Raw genomic sequence first — 23639 nt, 5'->3', positions numbered from 1 at the left:
CAGCAGGGACAGCAACGCTCTGCAGGGTGGAGGTGGCTGCACGGGAGGTCTCAAGTGCTTCACAAAGAAAAGTCCCAAGGCCAGCATGGCCAACAGCAGGGACATGAAAATGGGGTGTGTGGCCCTGCAGATTACAGATTGTGCTCCAGAGACAGCAGAATCACACACCACAGGGGCAAAAAGGCTTCTTGACCTTTCTCTGCCTTTTAAGCCCTTTGCATGGACTCAAGCTGCACCAAAGCAGGCAGAGCTGGAACAACGGACCACTGTTATCCTCAATAGAGAGGGGAAACGGAGGCACGGACAGGTTCTACTTCCACAGATGAGGGGCGGAGGACAAAGGAGTCCTCGAGGAGGCACACGTCGCCTCTCACCAGCTGAGCATGTTTGGTAACACTCTTGACTTTTGCCTCCACAGACCTTTACCCTCCTAATGCTCAGTTCCTAGAAACCCTTCACTGCAGGCACATCTGGCAGCGCTGCCGGAGGGTCCCCAGTGCCCGGGCAACGGACACGCTGACCTCGCACACACCCAGGGCACAGGCAGGGAAGCACCTCCATGGAGATCCCCCCGTGCTGGGGACCGCAGCATCCCCCATCACCGCAGGCACGCCAGCACCAAGGGGATCACGCTCCAGATCCACCCAAGATGGAAAGATCCCAACCAACAGTTAAGTCCTGGGGGACACCGGCTCCGTTCTGTAAGCTCTAGAGAAACGTATCTCAGCACTTCTGTGTCCTGCACAAGACTTATGTTATGTGGTTCCTGTGCTACTGAGCAGCACTGGGCGATCCCTGCACAGCCCTGCCCGCATTGTCCTCTTGTGCGGCATCCAGCACCAGGACCCTGAGCAAGGTCACCCTGTCTGAGCTGTCCCCAAAGCCCCCTGAGATCCTGCACTCTCAGCAGTACAACCACGAGCAGGGAGGTCGTGTCTGACGGCCAGCAGCCCTGTCCCGCTCACGCTCGAGCTCTCCACTTCACTCGTTTGATTTATTACCCGCAACTGTTCCTTACAGACTGCCTGGGAATTTCTAACGATGGGGAAATCAGAATTAGCAAACTGCTATTGTCTGTAACGAGCAATACCAGGAACTGAGCAGCATTTGCAAAACAGGACTTGGCAACGGGAAAAACTAAAAGAGGGTGGGAGAAGGGAAGATCCCTAAAACACACACAAATAAAAAAGTCTGGAGTAACACAACTGGGAAGTAGAGGGATAAGCACACTGAGGGAGCTGAAGAAGCCAACAGCCAAAACGTGCAATGAAAAATAAGAAATAATGAAATAAAACGGGTTTCAGGCCACAGCTCTCTCGCCTCTCCCCTCCAATTTCTTACCATCGCTAGTGGAGTCGTTACTTAGCGAGCCTCTTTCTCGCTGCCCCTTATCGCAAGACATTTGGCGCATGATAATCACATCTATGAAGTTGGCTGCTGTCGTGGTGGTCTTACCCAGTGCTCGGAGCTCCTGTTCCTGCATTGAAAACGTTTTACTTTGACTCTTTTCTCTACTGTGCTGCTCGGGGCCCGAGGCTGTGTGCTGCTGGTCCAGAGGGTGATGGTGCTGGCTTTTCCCCTGTCCTCTGCTATAGTGATGAGAAGAACCAGGTCCGGAGGCGGGTAAAGGTCTCGACTCCATGGCTTTAATGGGGGAAGGCGACTGTTCGAGGCTGGCCCCACTGGGCAGCTTTGAGGTGAAGATGTTGTTGTCAGGCTGGGGTCGCTCTGCCTTGGCTTCCCGCGCCCTCTCTTTCTGCAGGACGGCCGGGTCCATCAGGGCTGCGTAGCCGTCGGCCGTGCCGATGGAGGAGCGCAGGGTGGAGGCCGAGGGGAAGGCAGCGGAGCGGATGGGTGATGTGGTAGTGGTGGAGGAGGAGCTGCAAGGCAAGCAAAGACGAGGTGAAGATGAGAGAAGCAAGCGGAGAAAGCGGAGCGCTGTTACAGTGTTCAGTCTGGTGGCCAAGGTCTCCTGAGTGTAGGGTTGGCCTGTGTTGGAGCAGGTGAGGATGGCTCAGTGGAGCCTCCACCACAGCAACACCCACGGGGTACTGGCTGTGGCGTGGATGCATTAACTCGGGGGGAAAAAACCCATGGGACAGGCCCCAGAGACCTTCGTAACTCCACCACCAGGCGACGTTCAGCAAGAGGAGCAACAGCCTATGTGATGTGAGCACAGACAGCTCTGGGATGTTCCTGCTTTCTCTCCTGATAGCAGTAAAAAACACAGGGAAAAGAAAAGGATCTGGGCACCAAAATCCACCTCTCCTCATCACAACTTCCCTGTGAGCCCCAAACCTGCTTCTGCAGAGCCTCATGGCCAAAACCACCGTTGCCCCATCTCAGAGGTGCCCCAGGTGATGCTCATTAATTAATAGGTGGGACGTACCGCAGGACGGAAGGGGTGGGGGTCTCTGAGGAGATGATCTTCATGCTCGTGTTGTGGAGCACGCTGGGGCGCTGCTGGATGGTCTCGTGGGTGCGGGGCGAGACGGGAGAGTGCTGGTGGCTGTGAGAGTGCGAGGACGAACGGCTGCTGGACTGCTCTGTACCTGAGGGAAAACAAAGAAAAGCTTTAGCTCTCAGTTTATGGCCCCAACCCTACTTCCAGCCAGCACGGGCCCCAGGACGTGGCGCCGGGCTCCTCCCCACCCTACCTGGTCTCCAGATGGGTGCGTGCTCCACCGTGGTGGACGCCAGGATGGATTTTTCACGCTCCCTCTCCCGTTCTCGCTCGCGTTCCCTCTCGGACACGGATGATCCTGACTGTTTGGTCATGTGCGTGGGGCCTCCTGAAACCCAAGTGAAAGGCAGTGAAAGGGCTGCAGGCACCACGATTCCCCCCAGGGAACATCGCCCGCTCTTCGCATCGCTGGCTCTGCAGAGGAACAGCTCCATCCAAGGTCACCCGGAGCAGGGCAGACAAGGACGAGCGTGACAAAACCCAGGCAAATCACACAATAGCCATCCTGGTGCCATTTCCAGTTTCCAGGGTACGACCTTCCAGCAAGCTGACTGCCAGCTGCCACTTTGGGGAAGAAGAGGGAAAAGCAAGGAAGCTCCCAACAAGCGGGATGGGAGGGGCTGGTTTGAGGGAGCCAGTGGGATGGCCCCTGGGTGAGAATGAATTTGGATTCCCCCCACCTGCCCTGGCAGGCTGAGCTCAACCCCCTGAACTGGGTATGGGGATTCCACCCAACCGCTTTCCCACAGGAAAAGCAAGCGGCAGCGTTACCTGGCGAGAGCGGGGAGCTGCTGTGGCGGCTGCCGAAGGTCTGGGGCGGCCCGGGGATGTAGGTGATGCGGTCCATGGTGGTGGCAGAGGTGCCAGGGGTGGGGGGCACAAGGACGGGCAGGTGTGGCACTTGGGACAGGTCAATGATGCCTGCAGGGAGAAGCGAGAGGACTGTCAGGATGATGCTGAGCTGCTGCAGCTTGGCTGTGCTGGTGAGATGCTGGGGGAGTTGAACCCTCCCATGGCCCTGGCACAGAGCAGGAGGTGCCAGCGCACACACGGCCCTCGGCTGTCAGGGGAGGGGACCCTTCCATGGGCAAATGCAGCATGTCAAGCTGCTGGGAGTAACAGGGAGGAAAAAACATTGAGATCGATCTGTGCTGAGTGAGGTGGCTGCAGGTGGCATCAGCCACAGCTTCCCCAGCTGGAGACCAACGCTGCTCAGAGGGACAGGAGCACCGCACCTCACACGCTCCCCAGCATCCTATGTTTTTCTGCAGAAAGCCAGATACCTTTCTGGGAGTGTGTTTTTGTCTCCAAAGGCCAGCAGGGCCAGGCTGGGAAGTGCTCCCATGACCCAAACCCAGAGCTGCACATAAGGAGCCTCAAGTAACTAAAGATGGCAAAAAGACCATCAAATTCCCTCTCCAAGGTGTCCTTGCTGACCAGCCAAGTTCCTACATTGCAGGGTGACACTGCTGCTGGCTCAGCCCCTGGCCCCAGCGCTGGAGCTGGTAATGCCAGCCTGATCCAGCCTCCTTCTCCCAAAATGTCCCCAAGCCCCTGGATGGTGCCGTGTCGGTAGGACCTGCTGGGTAGCTGAGGGCCAGGGAGGGCTCCCGCGGTGACAACCCGCGCAGCATGTCCGCCCGCTGTGCCATGGCCGTGGCTGCGGCATTGTGGTGCATCTGCTGGGACGTGATGTAGTCGTTGATGATGGTCTGTCGGTTCTCCATGGCAGCTGTGTCCGGGTAGCCCCGGATGAGGTATGGGGGGTAGAGGTGGGGGTACGTGGGGCCTGGAGCCAGGTGCCTCGGCAGGTAGTAAGCAGCAGCTGGAAGAGAAAAGGATGTAGGTGTGAAGTGGGTTTCCATAGAGACCTCTGGCTTTCACAGAATCATCAAATCACAGAATGGTTGGGGTTGGAAGTGACCTCTGGAGATCATCTAGTCCAACCCACCTGCTAAAGCAGGTTCACCACAGCAGATCTCATGGGATTGCATCCAGGTTGGCTTGAATGTCTCCAGAGAAGGAGACTCCACAAGAAACCTGGGCAGCCTGGTCCAGGCTCTGGCACCCCAAAGTAAAGAAGTTTCTCCTCATATTCAGATGGAACCTCCTGTGCTTCAGTCTGTGCCCGCTGCCCCTCATTCTGCCATTGGGCACCACTGAACAGTCTGGTCCATCCTCTTGACACCCACCCTGGAGATATTTATCAGCATAAATAAGGTCCCCTCTCAGCTTCTCTTCTCCAGGCTGAACAGACTCAGCTCTCTCAGCCTTTCCTCATAAGAAAGATGCTCCAGACATCAAATAATGACAAAGAAAAAACGAATCCTAAACAGTCCCCACTGGCAGTACCTGCTTCCAGTTGGATTCCCCTGGGGATGGCAGCGGGGTCGAAGGCCAGCGGGATGTGTCCTCGGTACAGGTCAACGCCACGGAGCAGGTGCTCGTACGGGGTGATGGGGTGGTGGTGGTCGGGCACAGGGGCGTGCGGAGACTTGGAGTTGGTGAGCTCTCTCGACGTGGGGGTGATCTTTCTGTCCTGGGACACGGGCTTCCCAGCAGTGATGCTCCCTGCAGCCAGCAGAAGGAAATGAGTCAGAGACTGAGCGTCGTGGCCAAGCTGTGTCCCCAAGGGATGCCTGTGGCCAAGCATGGACAGGCACAGCTCTCCGGAACTCGGGGGACCTTTCCGTCCATGAGGAGGTCACTGCTGCTGGGTAGAGCCGGGGATCCCGAAACTCCCAGGAACAGTGGCAACACACAGTTCACAGGGTTCAAGCACCCGTCACCCTTTGGACCCATAAACTCTTTCCCAGCACACAGGGGGGAGGTTGGATCACATCAGGGACTTCTCTCAGCTCTCCCAGCCCGAGCTGGGCATTGGTGGCACATCTCGCCCAACCTGGGATGATTGTCACCAGCTCCTGTGTCTGTAACAGCAGCTGACACAGCGTCACCAAACCCCTGGCACCAGCCTGCACACCAAACGCTGCCTGGAGCCAGAAGCATCCTTGTGGATCCAGCCCCATCGCTGTTGACTTTAAAACAAGCAGGGCTTCAACATGGGCCATGCAAAGAGCCGCTCCTGCGCCTTTCAACAAGCTTGGCGTCTTGGCGTGGCTGCTAATAAATCAAACCTGCTGCTGGGGCAGAGGAAAGCTCAGGAGAGTTTGGGAAAGGTGCTTTCCAACTCCAGCCCATGCCACGGGGACTCCTCCTGCAGATCCTGTGCACCCCAAACCGCTGAATGCTCCGGACATGCAGAAATACACCTTCCCATGGGAGTTTGGCAGGAATTTTTGATTTTTCCCTTGGGATCCCTCCCCACTGCCCAGGTGCTGCTTGTGCCAACCTCAAAGAGCCTCAAACACCTGAAGGCTTCCCCCAAAATGCGTGACCTAACTGGGAAGACAGCAGAAGCTGTGGGAATGGGAGACACTGAGCACGGGGAGCTGGAGCTGGCCCAGCCGGCAGCCAGTGCTTTTCGGAGCTCTGCACTGCACAGCCGAACTCCCACTCCTCGCCAGGGAGACATGAGATGCGTTCTGGCCTCGCTTTTCAGCAAACTGTGTTGTCTTGTGCTGCACACCCCCGTATCATGAGACTTTCGCATTAGGACGAGTATGTGCAGGCAGGAGATGCAAACGGCCCCATAGCTAGCAGGCTTGGTGGGACAAGGTGGCAGAGGGACTGGATTCAGCGTTGATCCTGACCACAAAACTGCCATGAAGCTGGAGGGGTTTCTTGTGCTCTGGAGCCAAGCATGTCTCACCAGATCACTGAGCCCAGCCCGAACACATGCCTGGTCCCCGGGAGCCCCAGGTCTGGCTCTGGGGACAGGAGATGAGGGATGCCAGCGGCATGGGCAGACCCTGCAGGGTGCAGGCAGGTTGGCTGGGAAGCCAGCAGACCCCCAAGGCTGGGGCACAGCCTGGATCCACCAGCTCAGGAGGGATTAGATATTCCTGGAGATGAGGCACTCAGGTGCCCAGGTGATGGATGAGGCGCAAACACACAAGGCAGGCAAACACAGACTGATGAAAAGCCTGAGGATGCTCCCACCCAGTGCACCGAGCACTATTTTCCTCCCTGCCTGCAGAAACAAGGGTGCCCTGGGCCAACGTCGGGACAGGGGAGACCTTTCTAAACACCACCAGCTTCACCAGCCATCGTCCAAGTCTCCCTTCGGTCACCCCAGTGCAGACATGGGGTAACCACCCCGCTGGAACCCTGTGAGCAGCCCTGGGAAGGGAGCGGCGCCCCAGCCGCCCCAGTGCTGGGCAGCCATGGGGTACTGGGGAGATGCTGCAGAGAACAGGCACCTACTGGGAATGGTTCAGGCAGGTGGGGTCAGTCACCACATCCCACACACCTTGTCCACTCAGCTTGCTAAAAACCATAGCATCAAATAAAAGGTTTGCCAAGTACCTTCGTGCTGCCGTGGCGTGGACTCGCGCGTGGAGACCGGAGAGCCTCTGTGCAAGTGGCTGCCGAACGCCGCGCTGTGCCCTGCGGGGTGCTCCTCGTAGGCCAGGGCACTTTGGTGGGGCTTGCCTGGCTCGGGTACAATCACAGGAGCCCCTCTGGCGATGGAGCCGCTTGAGTTTGTCACTGGGCTTGGCCTGTTTTTCAGGCTCTCTTCGTAAGCTCTCTCCAGATTCCTCGGGTCTTGGATGACGTCCAGCGAGTGCACGGGGTGGAAAGTCCTGCCGGGACTGCCGATGATGGACCGCACGTCATGCTTTTTGGTACTCGAGGAGGAAGAGCTGCTGTCGTACTTCAGCGGGGTACCCTGGGGACAGAAGGCAGAGGGGACATCAAAGGGGTGTAAGAGCAGAACAGGACACAGTGACCGCATCCCAACAAGTTCCAACGGGACTTGTGTTTCCTCGCTCAGCGGGTCAGTGCACCAGTTTACTTGGTCAAATGGCAAATGCTACCAGCTTGGCGCGGTGCAGGGCAGGGTGGAGTGCCCGTCATGCGTGTCTTGTTGTGCTCCAACAAGATGATGGTGAGTCACTGCCGAATGCTGGCTGTGCCCATCACGCCCCTCTCCTACACACACTGTGAAATGAGGTAGGACTACGAGGTGCCATGGGAACCCTCCAAATATTTGGAGCCCAACAGGAGACAGCACGCCACGTTTCATCCTGACTAGGGGCCTTGCTGGGTTGACACTTGCCCATAAAGGGAGGAGACCAAGATTATGCACACCTGAAGTCAAAACCGCTGAGGGCATCGAGTTGACTTTGGCCTTGAACAAGAGCCAAACCTGCCCCCATCTGTGTACACGTGTAGATGAAGCATCACTTTCTTAACGTGCCAGAGGGTGCTGAGGTCCCTTTCCTGGGTTTGGTATTTATCCACTGGGAGGGTTCATAGCCTGCTTTGGGTTGGAAGGGACCTTTAAAGATCCAAAGATGGGCAAGGGTGACCTGTACCCAAGCGGAGCCTCAATTCTGAGCAACCCAAGGGCCGTTCTGCTCCCCTTTTACCTTGGGAATGGTCCCCAGGGTCTGGGGGCAAGGACAGCAGCCTGAGGAGGACCCGTCTCACCTGCTGTTTGCCCCACACTCACCTGCGTGATGGAGCCTTCCTTCAGAGGTCTGCTCAGAGAGATGTCTGGTGTCCGCCTCAGCTCTTCCCGGGGAATCTCATGGATTGATCTTCCTGCTTCTTTTACCGTGGCCACCAAGCCTTCATGGGCTGGTTTCATTTTCAGAGGAGCAAGGCCCTCATGAGGCCTGACCTTATAGGCATCAGATAAGTCCCTCGGTGGAGTGTTTTCCCTCTTGAGCTGTTTGGCTTCTCTTCTGAGGTAGTCCTCATGGGCCTCCACGTAGGACCGAGGTATTCCTGCAACCCCAAGCAGACAATGGATGCAGAGGGTGAGTCCCCAGCCATTTCCAGGCTCCCAGTCCCCATGGGGATGCTCAGTTCAAGGGGGTCTCTAGTTAATGCACGTAACTCGGGGACTGGTACCCAACTGATACACAGAGCAGCTACATCACTAACACAGTTGGACCACTTTCCATCTACCATCACTTTCTGGACTCACTTTGCATGAGTTTCAACCTGCCTTCATGAGAGTCATTGAGAATTTTACCCCCGACTTTGGTGAGAGTTTAGGTTGGTAGAAGTTGAGCAAGACTAACAATCTCTGAGCACATAGCTGAGGCTGCAGAGATCTGCAGCTGGACCTTGACATGTCCATCCTTGTTTCCTCCTGCCCTGGCCTGACACCAAGAACAACGGGCCACCCATGTGTGATACTTCCCCATGTTACCTCTGGCCATGGGCATCTTCTCCTTGCAGGCTTTACCTTGTGTAATTGAGCCCCGCATGTGATGCTGCTCCTTTAGGTTGTGGGGACTGTGTCGGTCTGGAGGGATTGCTCGACCCATGAGACCTAGAACAGATCCAAGGGGGACACAGGGAGTTCATTTACAATGAGTACATCACAGTGTTACCAGGGACTCCTGGGCCAACAAGGAAAAATATGAACAATTTTAAAATTATTTATCATTTTTTTAAACTGTGTTTCCTTTTTTCTTGTAGTCTTGAAACTGGTCTACCAGGACAGAAACCTAAGGCAAACAGGCCAGTTTGTGTCCCTTGTTCTCTCATGTTGGTCAAATGCTGCCCTGTTGGGATGTGCTGCATGGTCCCAGCTAAGCGCTGCCAAAACACGGGTAGGGGTAGGTGCATCATGCAGACAAGAGATAAGATGGGGTCTTTGCAGGTCACTGCTAACACAGCATGGGTGCAAGGTTTCACCCAAACCCACCTTCAATGCTGGCAGATAAGGTATCACGAGCTGATAAGCCCCGGCTGATCCTCCCCTCCATCATATCGTAGGTCCGCTTGGTTCCTGTGGTCTCATGAGAAGCTCCTGAGCTCCTGCTGTCTTCTTTGGGACACTGAGAAGCAGCAACTCCACCTGGGGAAGGGAACACCGAGAAACACCATCAGGAGCACAGAAAATCAGCACTGGCCCAGGGAGGGTGTTTACTGCTGTTTGGGTGTATTGCTGGAAGCTCAGATCCCATCCCAGCACTGGCTACCGCTCCGCAATGTCAGGACCATCGCATGACGTTGGCTTCCAAGAAATTCAGCTGGTGTTTTCTCCCCTCCCTGCCTCAGACTCCCCATCTCTGCCTCCCACTCGGGCAGGAGCACCCGCCCATGGTGTGGGGCTCCCTCGCTCCCCGCTGGAACACGGGGTCGGCGCAGCGCTGGGGCGAGCGCCTGCGGTTCCACTGAACTTGGCCTTGTGGGTCTGGGGATTTTTTTTCCCTCTGTTTGTTTTGATTCTTTTGCTAGACACCTACTGTTTGGGATCCTGGCCAGCCTTAACATTTGCTGAGACACTCCCTGGGTGAGAAAATCAGGGAAAAGGGGTGGGGGAGAGGCAAAGCTGAGAACGATTCCTTTGGAACAGCGGCGAGCGCGCACAAGAACTGGGAGAGACGGCGAAAAGTCCCACGCAGGAGTGATGGAGCAACAACCAGCGTGACGAGAGGCCACTGACCGCCTACTTGTCCCAGCCTGGAGCAGATTCTTCTGCAAACCAAGTGTGGACGATGTCCTGAGCAACAGCCCCCTCCCCGCTGCCAGCACAGCCCAGGCAGCATCTTGCCCATCATGTGCAGCGAGCTGGGAATTTACAGGCAGCTCCTGATCCTGCTGAATGCTTGTGTTCATGTATCAAGCTCCAAGGGGGGATGTTGGCTTGGAGAGGTAAATGCCTCTGCCCATCATCCCCGGCCTGACCACAGATTGCCAGTGCCCTGATTCCTCCTCTTTGTGGGCAGAGAAGGTGGTTATAAAATTAGGGAAAACGGAGAAGTTAAAAACATTAATTCCATTGTGGACAACTGGGAACAAAAGTCCTCAGCAAAACCAGTAATTAATAAAATGGGATTATTACAACTTCACACCCACTGTTGGTTTCTGCAATCGGCCCCCACTCAGTCCAGAAAGCGTTGGGGGCTGCGTGCAGGGAAACAAGAGGGGGATCTGTCCCTAGTCCTTCACTTCAGATTCATTTGACTGGAAAAATCTGGGGGTGACATTCAGAAGCAGCCCAGCACCTTGCAGCAGATGTGGAGCGATGTGCCCGCATCCTGTCATCAAGGCACATCTGCTGCCAACAGCCCTTGTGCAGAAGGGGACACGGTCCCGGGCACCATTTGTACCGCTGAGAAGCAGGGGGAGGACGTGAGGGAGAAGAGAGACTGAACAGAAAGCAAATCACTCCAGAACCACGTCCCTTGCCTTGCAGAAGCCATCAGCAATCATATGCAGCATGAGAATAACCAATCTAGCACAATTCAGCTCGCACATGCTACAGGATCTCGCCTCATTACAGCTCTTTTATTTTAAGCACCCTCATGACACTAAAGAATTTGCAATTTTTTTTTTCTGCTTGCCAAAATTCATAATCACTAACAATTTCAGTTTTCTTATTTAATTTTTGTTTTTAACTCTTCCACTTCGGGCTGCAAAGCTGCATGGGGGGAAGGAGAGAGGCATGAAGGCTGGCCAGGCTGCAGGAGCAGAGAGATGACTTAGGATGCGATAAAGGCTTCCGAGCATGTAAAAGGCTGCCGTGGGGAGGAAGGAACTAATTCCTCATCTCTGTCCCCAGGAGGCAGGATGAGAGGCGACGGGCTCAGGCTGCAGGCCAGGAGATGGGCTGACACCCACAAGTGCAATGGGGAGAGCCCGGGCTGCCGGTCTCCTCTGCTGCCCTGGTTGCACCGTTTCTGAGATCAACCTCATTCGACTCCAAGCTCAGGCAGAGGAGATTAAAATAGCTTCTTGCACAAACAAGTCCTGAAATGCTTCCCGTCTCCTCCATGGTCTGAGCCCTGCCAACTGTCCCAAAGGGCGCCCAGACACGAGTCTCCCGCGGTGACACTTCTGATCCGGGCTAGAGTTGACAGGGAACGCGGGCAGGAGTGGGACGAGCTGGTTTCCACGCGGAGGATGAGCAGCTCGGGGCAGAGCCCTGTCCTGAGAGGTCCCTGTGGTCTCAGGGCACACACAGAAGTGGCATCAGCTGAAGCTTGTGAGTTGTCCCCTGTGGCCTGACCTGACCCCTCTGCCTCTGGCCTCAGATGAAGTAACTGGTCTGCGATGAAACCAGCTGCCTGCACTTGTGGGCAAGCGGAACGGGACCTCTGGACACCCTCTGCCTGCAGGACCGACCGCAGGGCCTGGGCTGCCGGGCAGGGTAAAGGGATGCTCTGCCCTGGGGACGGGGGCAGAGAGATCAGCAGCACAGATGCACCTGCTGAGGTCAGGATCTGCTCCTTAGTCACCTCCAAACGCAACTGAGAAGAGAGGTGACATACGAGGGCAGCCACTCCAGAGCTCACACCAGTATTTTAACCCACAAGGACATGGGGCCAAGAGATGGAGGATGCTCTTATAGTGTTTTTGGACAGTACCCCCCTGCACAGGGATGCTAAGGATGAAGGCAACACCTTCCTGCCTGTTCCTCTCCTCTCTCCTGCTCCCCAAAACTAGAGACCCTGTCCATGGCCACAGTCCCATCGCACCCCTGCCCACCGGCAAAGCTGCCTTCAAGGCAAGACAACCACCCAGGACACAGGGACACGCAGCTGGGCTGTGGGCAGGGGCGACGGGAAGGGAGAGAAACGATGCTGGAAGTAAAGACATTAGGCTGGACCACTGCACTTCATCAGGCTTTGCTCGAACAGCTCCCGACTCCCAGCTCCGGTGGCACAAACCCCCCTAAAAGGCCGAGAATTCCAACTTACCCTCGTAGGACAGCACGTGGCCTTTCTTCCCTTCGTAGATGACATGTCCTTTGGGCATGGCATCCTCCCGCGCCTTCTCTGCTCTGCTGGGGCTGTCTTCTCCGATTATCCTGGTAATGGTTCCTTTGTACAGCACTTCTGCCGGGGTGCCCTTGGAAAGCCACCAAGATCCATATTTAACAGTGTCACAAGCAATTAAGCAAGCGGGCGCGCAGGGACAGGCTGTTCCCCGCGGGAGGGAGAGCGCGCCCGGCCTCCGCGCAGCCAACAGCGAGGGACTCGCGGCTTAATTATTGATGAGGATGATAACGAGGAGTGGTAAAAAGGTATGTGATCTGTGCGAGGCTGCTGGGAAGAGGTGGAGGGTGAGGACAGCATGGATCTCCAAAATAGCAACTCTACCACCTGTGTGTTTCGGAATAAGCTACCCAGCTCGCTTCCACCCCATGGGTTTGCGGGGACAGGGCTGGTGCCCTCCTGGGGACACCTCGGTGACAGCTGGGACTGCTTGAGCATTAGCTTTTCTCTGCAGCCTATTTTCCCAGCCTGGTACAGAGCTCCAGAGATGTCCTGCCCAGCCAGGTCACGTCTGCTGGCAGCACGCGTGACTTTCTGAGAGCTGTGGGGCTGGCAGCGCGCCTGGGTGACACGGCAGGCGTCAGTGAGCCCGGTCCCGCAGCAGGTCAGGGAGCAAAGCTTTCCAGTGAGCTCTTCAACAGGATCAGGCTCCTTACACAAACTGGTGTGAACTGGAACCTCTCTCCCACACAGGTACACGGATGCAGCTCACTGCCACCTGCCCCTCTCTGAATCCCCTTCGAAACACCCAGAGCTGGGTGTCCTTGAAGATGACACTGGTGATTAACACCCCTCTGCTGTCACAATCTGTTGGCACCAATTGCGAACAGCCACTGCGGGGTGACAGTCTCCCACCCCACTGCTGGGATGGCAGCGATGGTGATGCTGTCAGAGCCAAGCTCTTGCCTGACACCCACCTACTCTGCTGCTTCAACCCCATCAGCCCAGGACTGATGCTCGTGGGAAGCTCAGGGAAGCGTTGTCTTTGCTGGTGCTCCCAGCTTGTGCCAGCACAGACCATTTCCCCACCCCAGCATGGAGATGTCCCTGCTCTCATCACCAGTGGTCCCCAAAACCCCGCTGCAGCCACCAGGACGTGCCAGCACGCAGGTTCAGCGCTCTGACGGCTCAGCGTTCTGATGGCTCAATGCCCTTGCAGCACACCCGGTCCCAGCTCTCGCAGCCCCAGGTAAGTCACCTTCCTTCCGCGGACGTGCTCTGAGGGGATTTGAAAGCAGGTGATGACAGATGGCTTCAGAGCAGAGAGCTTATATTCAAGATGTTTCTTCTGTGAACTGGATGACTAATCTGAGATCAAATGTCAGCTCTGGTACCCGGAGCTGCTGCCAGAACGGGGGGCTCCTTCTCCCCAGAGGGGGCAGAGGGACATGGGCTGCTGGGCCAGCAGCAGGTACTGCCCTGCGTCTGAGCTCAGTACCTTATTCCCAAGCCAAAGCAATTTAGATGGATGTAAAATAGCGTCTTGGCAAACTCTGCTTATCTTGTGATCTCTGGTACATGCTGCTCCAGACCCTTCATGCCCACCCGTTGCTGCCCACAGCTGCTGCAGGGGCACACGAGGGGACGGAGCTGTGTGGGTTATTTACAGCCCCCGAGCAGCCGCTCCTGGCAGCTGCTGGACGCAGCGCACCAGGTGAGATGAGCTTCGCTCTGGGCCAGCACTCAGGTTCAGGTCCCCAGGGCCAAAGGGAACGTGCTCACCCTCCTTGAAGGACGCAGGCAAAAAAAATCTGAGTGCGAGTGGCTTTAAATATCTGAATGATGGCCAGATAAAATCCCCACGGGAAACAGATTTTTTTCTTTTTTAATGCTCTCCGCTCTGTTACCAGATGAGCAATAACTCACACTGCAAAAAACTATCGCCCGCTTGCCAGCTGCTCTTCTGAAGATGGATGGTGGAGATTAAGGCCAAAGTATCTTCCTGCTCAGGAGAAGCTTTGGGCAGGACCAGGACCTGAGCGCAGCAGCTCAGCCTTGGCAGGGGCCTTCGCTCCCTTCCATGCACCTCACAGCCTCCTCCTGTCCTCCGCCCGGTCAGGGTTTTCCACCCGTCTCCTCCTTCTCTACGCTCCACTTTCTTCCACTGGCAAGATTATTTTCCCAGAGCCATTTAAAGCTGCTTTCGCCTCTGTTCCTGACAGCTCAGGAAAGCAAAGCAGGGTTTAGATGTGCTTTAAGGCTCTGCAACGCTGCTGGCTGAGCTCTGCTCAGCTCATGGAACAGGGTTTGTGCCAAGCTGGAGGGTTTCTGCAAAGGCTCTGGCCACAGACCTGTCTGAGGTGCTCTGCGGGACGGGAGCATCGCAGCCCCACGCTGCACGCTCAGCGTGTCCCGCAACGCCCTGAACCCCGTATCCAGCACCCGGGAAGCAAAACCCGCCGGAGACGAGGGACCTACGTGTGTGATGGACCCTCGGTAGGTGATGGGTGACTCCGGCGGGGGTCTGGACGTGGGTGTTCCCTTGGTGATGCTCCCTCCCGAGGCAGAGCTGAGGGAGGTACCTGTAAGGACACAAAGCCAGTGAGCTGGTGGCTGGATTTGCCACTCAGCACAAAACCCCTGACATCAGTGACTAAGTGCAGGATTCGACCCAATCTCTAGCAAGCTGAGGGTCTGGAGGGGAAGCCCTCCAAGACACCAGTGTTCAACCCCATGCCTGCAGAGCCCTCCCCACCCAGCCCCCGAGGGACCGAGCCCTGCAAGCTGGGAAAAAAAATAAAGGGTATTTTGAGGTGATCAACTCTCTGTTGCCTTTGTGGAGGTGCTGGGCAGATTTACAGGCCTGGGAGAAAGCACAGCCCATCTCAGCCTCCTGTGATGTGATTCAAGCAGATCTCTGATGAGATGCAGCTTGGGGTGGTTTGAGTTCATTCGTGTGTTATTTGTGCTGGGTGGAGCGGATCCATCGCACTCCCTGCACCCCATTGCCTCAGCTGGGGGGTCACGGACCAGAATTTGCACTTAAAAGCAACACCTTTGCATTTATTTTCTTCTGTCTAGCTAATAGGGAAAGAAACACAGGATGCCTGGATTTAAATGAAATGTAGTGCCTGCCCAGCTGCAGCAGCAACAGTGAAGAGCCTGAAAATGAATTAATAGCATTTAAACAGGTCTTGCTTTGTTATAACCAACAGATTTGGGGGCGAACACAAAACCTCCACCAGGATCAAAGCCTGAAGCTTTGACGTGGAGAGATGGCTAGAAACACTGAGACATTGTGCAGATCTCTCTGCCACCCCGCTGGCAATGCTGGAGAAAAGGAGCATCCTCCCGCTCCCGCTCCTCACCCCGCAGGATGGAGCCCTCCTGGGACGGCTGCAGAACCAGACTCTCCGGCTGGCTGGCCTGGCTTCTAGGAGAAAGTTGTTCCTGCTTCACTCCAGGAAAAGGCACTGGAAAACATGAACCACGTATCAGCACAGCGCATGGGGCCGCAGCCCACGGCTGCTCCAGCCTTTCACCTCTGGGTCAGCACCTCCTCGGCACCTTCGGTGTCGCCATTGCTTTTCAGTGGCCTTCGCCAAGGCTGCGGCGGTTGGCAGGACACACAAGCGCTGGCGAGCAAAGCCAAATCGCTGTTCTCAGCCTGGTGAAGGCACTGTACCAGGAACCAGGCTGGCACTGAAAACCCAGTGCTGGTTTATAATGGGACTCATGCACGTTGGGCAATAGGGCTCGGCTCCCCGCCCCCCAAGACCGGTCCTGCTCCAGCCCCTCCTGTTGCTAAGAAATGCTCTCAAATCTGCAGACTAAACACTTTCTTTGTTCACTTCAGGCCATTTACTCTTTATCCTACCGGCCTGGAGAGCGGCAATATATTTCCTTCCTTCGATCACACTATTACCTGGAGGGTATTTATAGGCTAGGATGTGTCCCCGACCAAGCTGATGCTTTCCTATACTGCACAAATTTAGCTCCCTGTGTCTCTGCTCTCCCGACAGACTAATCCTTTCATCCTCTTAGCAGGTCTCTGCGCTCCCTTGCCGCGTCCCGTGCTCCTCCTTTCCGCTGTGCCACCGGCGAGCTCGCTCCCTGCTTGGAGCACGTGGGAAATCACTCGCCTCCCAATTTCTTACCCAGTTTCTTGGGATCCATGGTCAGCGGGAGGCCCATGGCGATGGAGCCGGCGGGGACCTTGGCGTGCTCGGAGCTGTAGGGCGTGTGGAGCTGGATGGGCATGCCCTGTGGTGTGAGACGGGAGTCAGGGAGCGGCTGCCGGTCCCTGCAAGGTGTCCCCAGCGCTCACACCCCACAACCCTACCTGGGAAATGGATCCGACGGGTCTCTCCAGCACAGAGGGATGCTTGGTGGAGGAGATGAGGGGAGGAGGGTTGGAGATGCTTGCTAGTCTCTGCAGCCCCGAGCGAGAGCTCTCATGCAGGTTGAGCGGGATGGGGTGTCCTGTGCAGAGAACACAAGCATTAGCGAGACCAAGGGAAGGCAGAGTGGATGCAGCTACTGAAGAGGAAAGGGACAAGGGACAGAGCAGGCGCTGGATGTGGTGAAATGCCCAGCTGTGCCCCTGCACTAGGGTCCAAGTCACACGATCGTTTTGGAAAGGACTAGAATAACTTAAATCACCACCCTTGTCCCCTTTGCAGCCAGAGGATGTTCTGTACCCAACCTGTCTACCCTCCCGCTGGAGATGGACAGCGCAGGGACGCTGCCCGAGCACCCTCAGACCACTGTATTTGCAGTGAGGGATCCCCATGCTTGGCCAAAGCCAGGGGGTTAGCAGGTGTCTGCTGAACCCTCTCTCTTAGCTCCCCCCAAAAAAGCTGCACTGATTTAAGAGGATGACCTGTGATCCTGGCCACAATGCCAGCCTCTGTGCTCGGCCCTGCGTTGGGACAGAGGGCACATGCCACATGGCTTGTACTTGCCTGGTGGGTTATACTGGAACAAGTGGGGCTCCGCCTGGGGAGAGGTTTTTATCACATCCCGGGTGTAGGACAGGACAGGGGGCCAGCACGAGGCGGCCGTCAGCTCCGCGCTCAGCTTCTGAGCCTCTGCGATGGATGAGAAATGCAGGGACTTCTCTGCAAGGCGAACATAAAGCAGAAATGTTCAGCGGCCCCCACGGGCGAGGGGTCTCTGCGGGCACGGGCAGCGCAGCCAGAGCCAGTGCCTGGTGTGGGAAGAGGCTTCAGTTCAGTCTGATCTGACCAGGAGATGTGGGCTGAATTCCCTAACCAAACTAAAAAGAAAAAGCTTCAGTGTCCCTGCGTGGACCTGACACCATTTCTTTTAGTCAGATGTTCAAAGCGCAGCGGGAGGATGTGTGTCTGTGCTGGTGACTGTCGGTGCTCGGTGCCACGCAGGACCCCCATGGACACCCCACCCCAGCCAGGAGAGACGGCGTTCGGCGTGCAGCTGGTCACAGGGACCGGCACAGTGCCCAGCTTCTCACGTCCCAGCTCCTCACGTCCCAGCTCCTCACCAGGGCTCCCGGGCAGCTCCCGCTGCACCCACCGCTCCACATCAGCCACCACTGCAGGGCTGGGGCATCCATGGTCATCCTGCCCAACCCTTTGCTGAGGTTAAAGCCAAGCGGCACCAACGTCGGCATCCCTCCAGGGCACGGGGGACATCCAGCAGGCACCGGCTCATCCCCATGTCACATCGTGATATGAAAGCTCAGCTGCTATTAAAGGACAGTTGCTGGCTATAAACCATTTGCAGGCTGTGGGAAGCGGCCAGAAATAATGGCATGAGCTTGTTGGACAGCAATGAAATAACGAGCAGTGCCTGAAGTGACCAGATGTTCTCCGAACACTTAGGACAACTGCACAGTATGATACTGTCAAAGGCAAACGAAGATCAAGATGGGCTCTGAGGGATGACCAGATGCCTCTGTGGGGACTGGGGTGGCTTGCTGGTCCTCTGCAAGGCACCGGGGCTGGGGCAGCAAAGCTTCCTGAAATTGTCTGGCTCGGGGTATAGTGGATGTCAGGCTGGGTTCACCCTGGCTATAAAAAGGCTGATCAGAGGCCAAGAAGTGCCTGATGACAGAGGAGCTGTGCTGGGGATGCCCAAGCCCTGCCAGGCTCTGCAGGGTGCTGGGAAACGAGGGGCTTCATCTCCACCAGCTCCATCCCAAGCGCATCCTCTCGCTTCGCTCAGCAGACGGAGGAGACAGGCTTTTTGGGATAGATTATGGGCAGGTTTGTGAGGATTTGCTTGTAATCGATAAACGCTTAATTTTGCATTGCCTTTTTTCTCCAGACCTGCACGTGTAACGCCTGCATTGACCAGAAATTAGAAACTGGACAGTAAACAATAGCAATTGCAAACAAACTCAGCCTTTAACCATCCATTTTTGATAAAAATAGAAGCCTGAATCCCGCTAAGCCTAGTAACAAGGCAAGTAGATTATCAGAGGCCCAATTTAATGAGGCTTTACTGCATTATCATTATTAATGCTCCGTGGGCTCAGAAGCTGGGAGATTATTCTTGTCCCCTTCAGCGAGAGAAGAAATCCATTCTCAGCAGGCAGAGGGGTCCGGGCACTCGCACCTCTGAGCTGCTGGGGCCAGACCTCGCCTGCAGCCTCTTCTCTGCCCACGCTGGATCCCAGAGCGGATCCCTTCGCCCTGCCTGTGTGGGGGAATCCAAGCACATCCCCCAGATCAACGGAGACGCTCTACGCTCCCTGGTTTTCTCCACTTCAGCTCCGCCCCGCTTGGCTTTGTTTGCACGGGGGCGAATGGTGCTGGGATGTCCTGGCTGAAGATGCTCTTGGATGTCAAGACACCGTCAGCCAAGGCTACGTGCACCCTGGATGGCTCCTGGAGAGCCCCGTCCTCCTCCCCTCCCCGTGGGAGCCGTCCCCTCCCCTCCGTGTCTCTCCAGCCTGTGAAACGCAGCCAGTTCCTAATTGCCCCCGCATTAGAGGGTGGCTATAACTCAGCCAGCTTTTGATAAAATAGCACTTAGGCAGGGAAGAGCAAGTTCCTATTACCGTTTATCAAGCCCCTGGAATGGGAGCGAAAGAGTCAGAGTTTATACGATCCGTCATCCAAATTAATGCTCTTGGCTCCCCATCGCCTACAAAGGCCAAACGAAACACAACTAAATCAACACAAAGCACAGCGCTGGCTTTCAAACCGGCGAGCGATAACCAAAGATATGCCCAACGGCGACTCGGCAAGGGGAAACGGGATCTGTCCGCCCGCCGGTGAGATGCAGGCAGCGCTGCCTGCCTCTGCCTGGCCCTGCAATTAGCAGCTCGTTTTGGAAGGCAGGGGAGGGCAGCGCTGGGGAAGGTACGGCCGGGCTGGCCGCTCTCCAAGCCGATACGGCCGCTGCCAGCAGCTGTGAGGCGGCCAGCGCCTGGGCCAGGATGTGTGCAAGACTTGGCTTTGAAGCGGCTCCAGAGCGGCGTGAAGGACGTTGATCTCTGGAGCAGCTGCAAGAGTTCAAGCTCTCTTATCGAGCAGGGGAGGAACGGGAGAACCTGCTCTGGCGAGGCTGGCACGGGGATGCTCTCCTGGAGGCTTTGGGGCTGTGCTGGACTCTCCCGTTTAACACGAGGTTCGTGGAGCGGTGGTGTGGCAGCACCGTGTCTGCAGTCTGGATGCTTGCCACTTCACTGGGGCGCTTTGGAGAGCAGAGGAGGGAAGGGACATACACAGATTTGCCAGGACTATCTGGCTATCTCCCCTATAACCCTTGATCTGCAGCCAAGATGTGCTCCAAGAGACAGACACAGCACTGAGCAGCTGCCCAAGTCCACACCTGCACCAAAACCAGCGCTACAGGGGACGTGATTTCTCCCCTCGAGGTGACTCTTGCAGACCTGCCAGTTCCCAAATGAGAGATTTGCTCCCACCGTGAACAGACAAGACCAGCAGCACCTCTCGGGGGGAACTCCTCCTCTTTCAAGGTGAGCAGTCACCTTCCTTGCTGATATGCAAAACATTCTGGAGGTGTGATGCACACATGCTGCTCCTTAGTGTTTAAAGAAAATTTAACCAAGTTCCAGAAACCAACAATACTTGCAAGCACGTCCTTCTGTCCAGAGGGACATGACAGCTTGAAGAATAAATACTTGGCCCTGGGCACTGCAGAGCAGGCTGTTGAGATCCTGGCTGCCAGAGGGTGAACTAATGCAGTGATTTTCCAGCAAAGATCACAGCCCAGGTCCAGTGCAGATCTGGCTCATCAGTGCAGTGTCTTCCACCTTCCATTTCCACGCATAAGCAGGTCATTTTTGCAGCTGCACCCATCCTCACGTAGGATCCAGCACTGGGGGACATCCCACCCACCCAGCCAGACTTCCCTGCTCCTCTCATCCTGCTGCTGGTGACAGTGTCTCATTGTCACATGCAGCTGAAACACAGGCTGGCTACGAGGGGCAGGGACACAGACTGTGAACTGGAACAGACTCTGACAGTCAGATTAAAACCACATTTAAAGGATGGTCTCATCAGGACTTCTCGTCTCTCCTTAACCTTGATCCCCAGGTCCTCAAGCTAATAACACTTCAGATGCTCTACGGTGGGAAACTCTGAATTGCTCATTAGGCAGCCAAACCACATCAGAGCTATTCGGGGGAGAAAGCACTGGGAATCTTTACAGGAACCTTTGGACTCCGAGTCACAGTATTAGCATTGATTTTAAATGAAATAATGGTCCCCGCAGAGCATTAAAAGCATTCTTTATAGAAAGCCAGCAAGGTAGAAAAGAGCCATTGTACCCGAAGCCCTGGCACATCTCCAGGCCCCTTTGCTCTGCAGTGAATGGCAGAGCCGCTAATAAAGGCAATCTTCACCTCCTCAGCGCTCGACACTGGCCCGGTGTTTGCTGGAGGCTCAGTGAGACATGATGTACTGTCTAATGAACATGGGAAATTAGCCATGGCTCTCTGGTCCTGCTTCAAGATGCTATTAAAGAGCTTTCAAGGGTTGGAGCAAGCTTACACTGAAGAGGAGGAAAGCAAGCGGCTGTGTACAGCTGCACGCACCGGGCGTTTCCGTGCGGATAAACGCAGCGACACGCACACCCTCCTACCTTCCTTGTCACCGACAGCGGGGCTCCTGCTCTTTCCCCTGGGGCTGCTGCTCGGCGGCTGCTCCTTCTCCACCTGCTGCTGCTGCTGGGGCTGCGACAGCTTGTTTGGGGGCAGGTCCTCGCGGGCAGACTCGTGGGCTTTTGTGATCTGCTGCTGGTAGAGGGCCAGGGCATGGGGAGGCACCGGAGGCTTCACGCTTCCACTCTGCAACATCCCCTCCGAGAAACCTTCGGAGATCTGCAAAGCAACAACAGTTGGTGACACTGACCGTGTGCTGCTGACATCTGTAACGGTCCTGGAGGCATCAAGGTGTTCTGAGAAGCACCTGTCCCACTCTATCACCACAAGTCTTACCAGCCCAAATAGGGCTCCAAAGCTCACTGGAGAATAAAAAAGCCCACAACAAAGAGTATCAGCTCTCTGCTGGTGACACTACAGGAGGGCCTCAGGCTTCCCTTGTTGGAAACCTCTAATCCACAGTTAAGTGCTTGTAACTTTTGCCAGAAGTTACATTCCAGCAGCCACATCATAAGCTGTAACGCGGGAAACTGGAAAAGCAGGAGGAAAGGGTCCTCCCTGAGTACTCGATACCCCAAAGCAGGGTTTTCCTCCCTCCAGGCCCCACGATGCTGCTCCTCTGGTGCTGACCCTGGAGATACCAGGGTTCTTTTCGTCACAGCCCAAGCCATGGAGCCAGAAGGAACCGTCAGCCTTGGAGAATACACGTTCTGGCTCCTGGCAGTCAAAAAGAGGGACCAAGCAAAGCTTCTGGAGGAGGAAGAGCAGAAATGCTTCTCATGTGGTACCCTTCAAGCATGACATGAAGAGAAGCACAGGGCTGGGAAGGTGCACAATCCCTTTTTAAAGCAACGGGAGGCAGCAGTCATGTGGCAAGAAGCTTTTTCTGTCCAGACCTCCCACGACTTTCTGATAAAAGAGCTCAAGGGACATCCAAACGCTGCTGGCAGAGATGCTCCAGCAGCTGGGAACACGCTCTGCACAGGGGGCACCTTGTGTGCTGGGGAGCTCGCACCACCCCGGCTCAGCCCTCTGCAGACCACAAGCTTGGCCGTCCACGGGGGTAAGTGCATCCTCACAACCCTGATGCACGTAGGAGAAAGCCCGATGGAAGAGATGCTAAGATCCTTGAGTCCCGCCGCTAACCCAACATGCATATGGCATACGTAGCCGCTGCGCTCCCGGTCCCGTCCCTCGCCGGTGGGGTACTCACGATGGGAGGAATGGCAGCCGCTCGCTGCTTCAGCTGCTTCAGGTCCAGCGGCTTCTGCGGCGAGGAGTTCAGCCGGGCATCGCTGGCAGCGTTGAGCAGGCTGGGCCGAGGGGACAGCAACCTGGGCACAAAACATGCGTGTAAACCGGGCAATTCCATGGAAAAACTCCATGTCCCATCATTCCCCCATGTCCTGCACCCCTCTGTTTTATGCTGCCAAACCTCGAGGACATCGGATTCATCAGAGAGGAGCATGTTGGATCACTGCTCGCTGCTGGGACTCTGGGCTCTGCAATAAATCATGTGCTTGGGCTTCCAGCCCTGCAAGTTGTGGCCCTGGCCCCAAACCTCTTTAGATGGCAACCGGCACCCCCAAGGCCTCAGCAACCACCATGAGGACGGATGCTTGTCCCTCAGGAGGTTGCTCTGTAGGAGAATCTACCACGCTGTGCAAAGCACGAGGGATCTGCTGGGGATGTGTCTGGCACCTTGACCTCGGGGGCTGCAGGTGTCCCCTGGTCGTTTTGGGCTCCGAGGGGAACTGCTCCCTGCTACACAACCCAGCCCAGCAACACCCAGGGCAGCTTTGCTGCGGGATGAAAAGGGTGAAGGCAGGTGGACAGCACAATGGGATTCAAATCCCATTTTCCAGAGAAGATAAGCCCCCAGAGCTCCATGCTTAAACAAGACCATCACATCCAAGCTCAACCAGCCCTTGAACCCTCTTGCCTTCATCCCCCACTCTTGCTATTTCTGGCAAATCTGCTGCTATTTTCCAGAATAAACCCAAGGGGAACGAACTGGAGCCCAGACTTGGGAGTTATAGCACGGGGTGACCAGTTCAGATTTCATTTGGGCACCAGGCCACTCTCCAGAGATCACGCATGGTGCTCGGGGTCGGCCTCATGCTCTTTATCAAGGTGCTAAAGCTTGAGCAAGCGATCACGTGCACGTGGCCAGGACGCTCAGATCACTGGAAAGACGAGAGGCTGGATTTGGATGGCATTCGGTGTTCAGCCCTGCGCCCTCCCCATTTGTTGTTCC

General features: G+C 56.0%; 1 protein-coding gene across 1 annotated transcript in view; it reads right to left on the bottom strand.

The window, feature by feature from the left end:
* The window catches only part of NCOR2 (nuclear receptor corepressor 2), a gene marked incomplete at its 5' end in the record, with an annotated part of 147423 nt that overhangs the window by 10362 nt on the left and 113422 nt on the right, over positions 1 to 23639 (bottom strand). The window contains 18 exons of the mRNA XM_080355363.1: positions 1456 to 1880; positions 2390 to 2552; positions 2658 to 2792; positions 3236 to 3385; positions 4044 to 4289; positions 4817 to 5035; positions 6893 to 7256; positions 8043 to 8320; positions 8787 to 8873; positions 9252 to 9404; positions 12253 to 12403; positions 14749 to 14852; positions 15639 to 15743; positions 16428 to 16533; positions 16613 to 16752; positions 17235 to 17390; positions 21364 to 21601; positions 22596 to 22716. Of these exons, the coding sequence (XP_080211489.1) occupies positions 1456 to 1880; positions 2390 to 2552; positions 2658 to 2792; positions 3236 to 3385; positions 4044 to 4289; positions 4817 to 5035; positions 6893 to 7256; positions 8043 to 8320; positions 8787 to 8873; positions 9252 to 9404; positions 12253 to 12403; positions 14749 to 14852; positions 15639 to 15743; positions 16428 to 16533; positions 16613 to 16752; positions 17235 to 17390; positions 21364 to 21601; positions 22596 to 22716 (3341 nt within the window). The remainder of the gene's footprint in view (positions 1 to 1455; positions 1881 to 2389; positions 2553 to 2657; positions 2793 to 3235; positions 3386 to 4043; positions 4290 to 4816; positions 5036 to 6892; positions 7257 to 8042; positions 8321 to 8786; positions 8874 to 9251; positions 9405 to 12252; positions 12404 to 14748; positions 14853 to 15638; positions 15744 to 16427; positions 16534 to 16612; positions 16753 to 17234; positions 17391 to 21363; positions 21602 to 22595; positions 22717 to 23639) is intronic.

The sequence above is a fragment of the Nesoenas mayeri genome, assembly GCF_963082525.1.
Source record: "Nesoenas mayeri genome assembly, chromosome: 17".
Classification (NCBI taxonomy): Eukaryota; Metazoa; Chordata; class Aves; order Columbiformes; family Columbidae; genus Nesoenas; species Nesoenas mayeri.
This window is presented reverse-complemented; position numbering and strand designations above follow the sequence as displayed.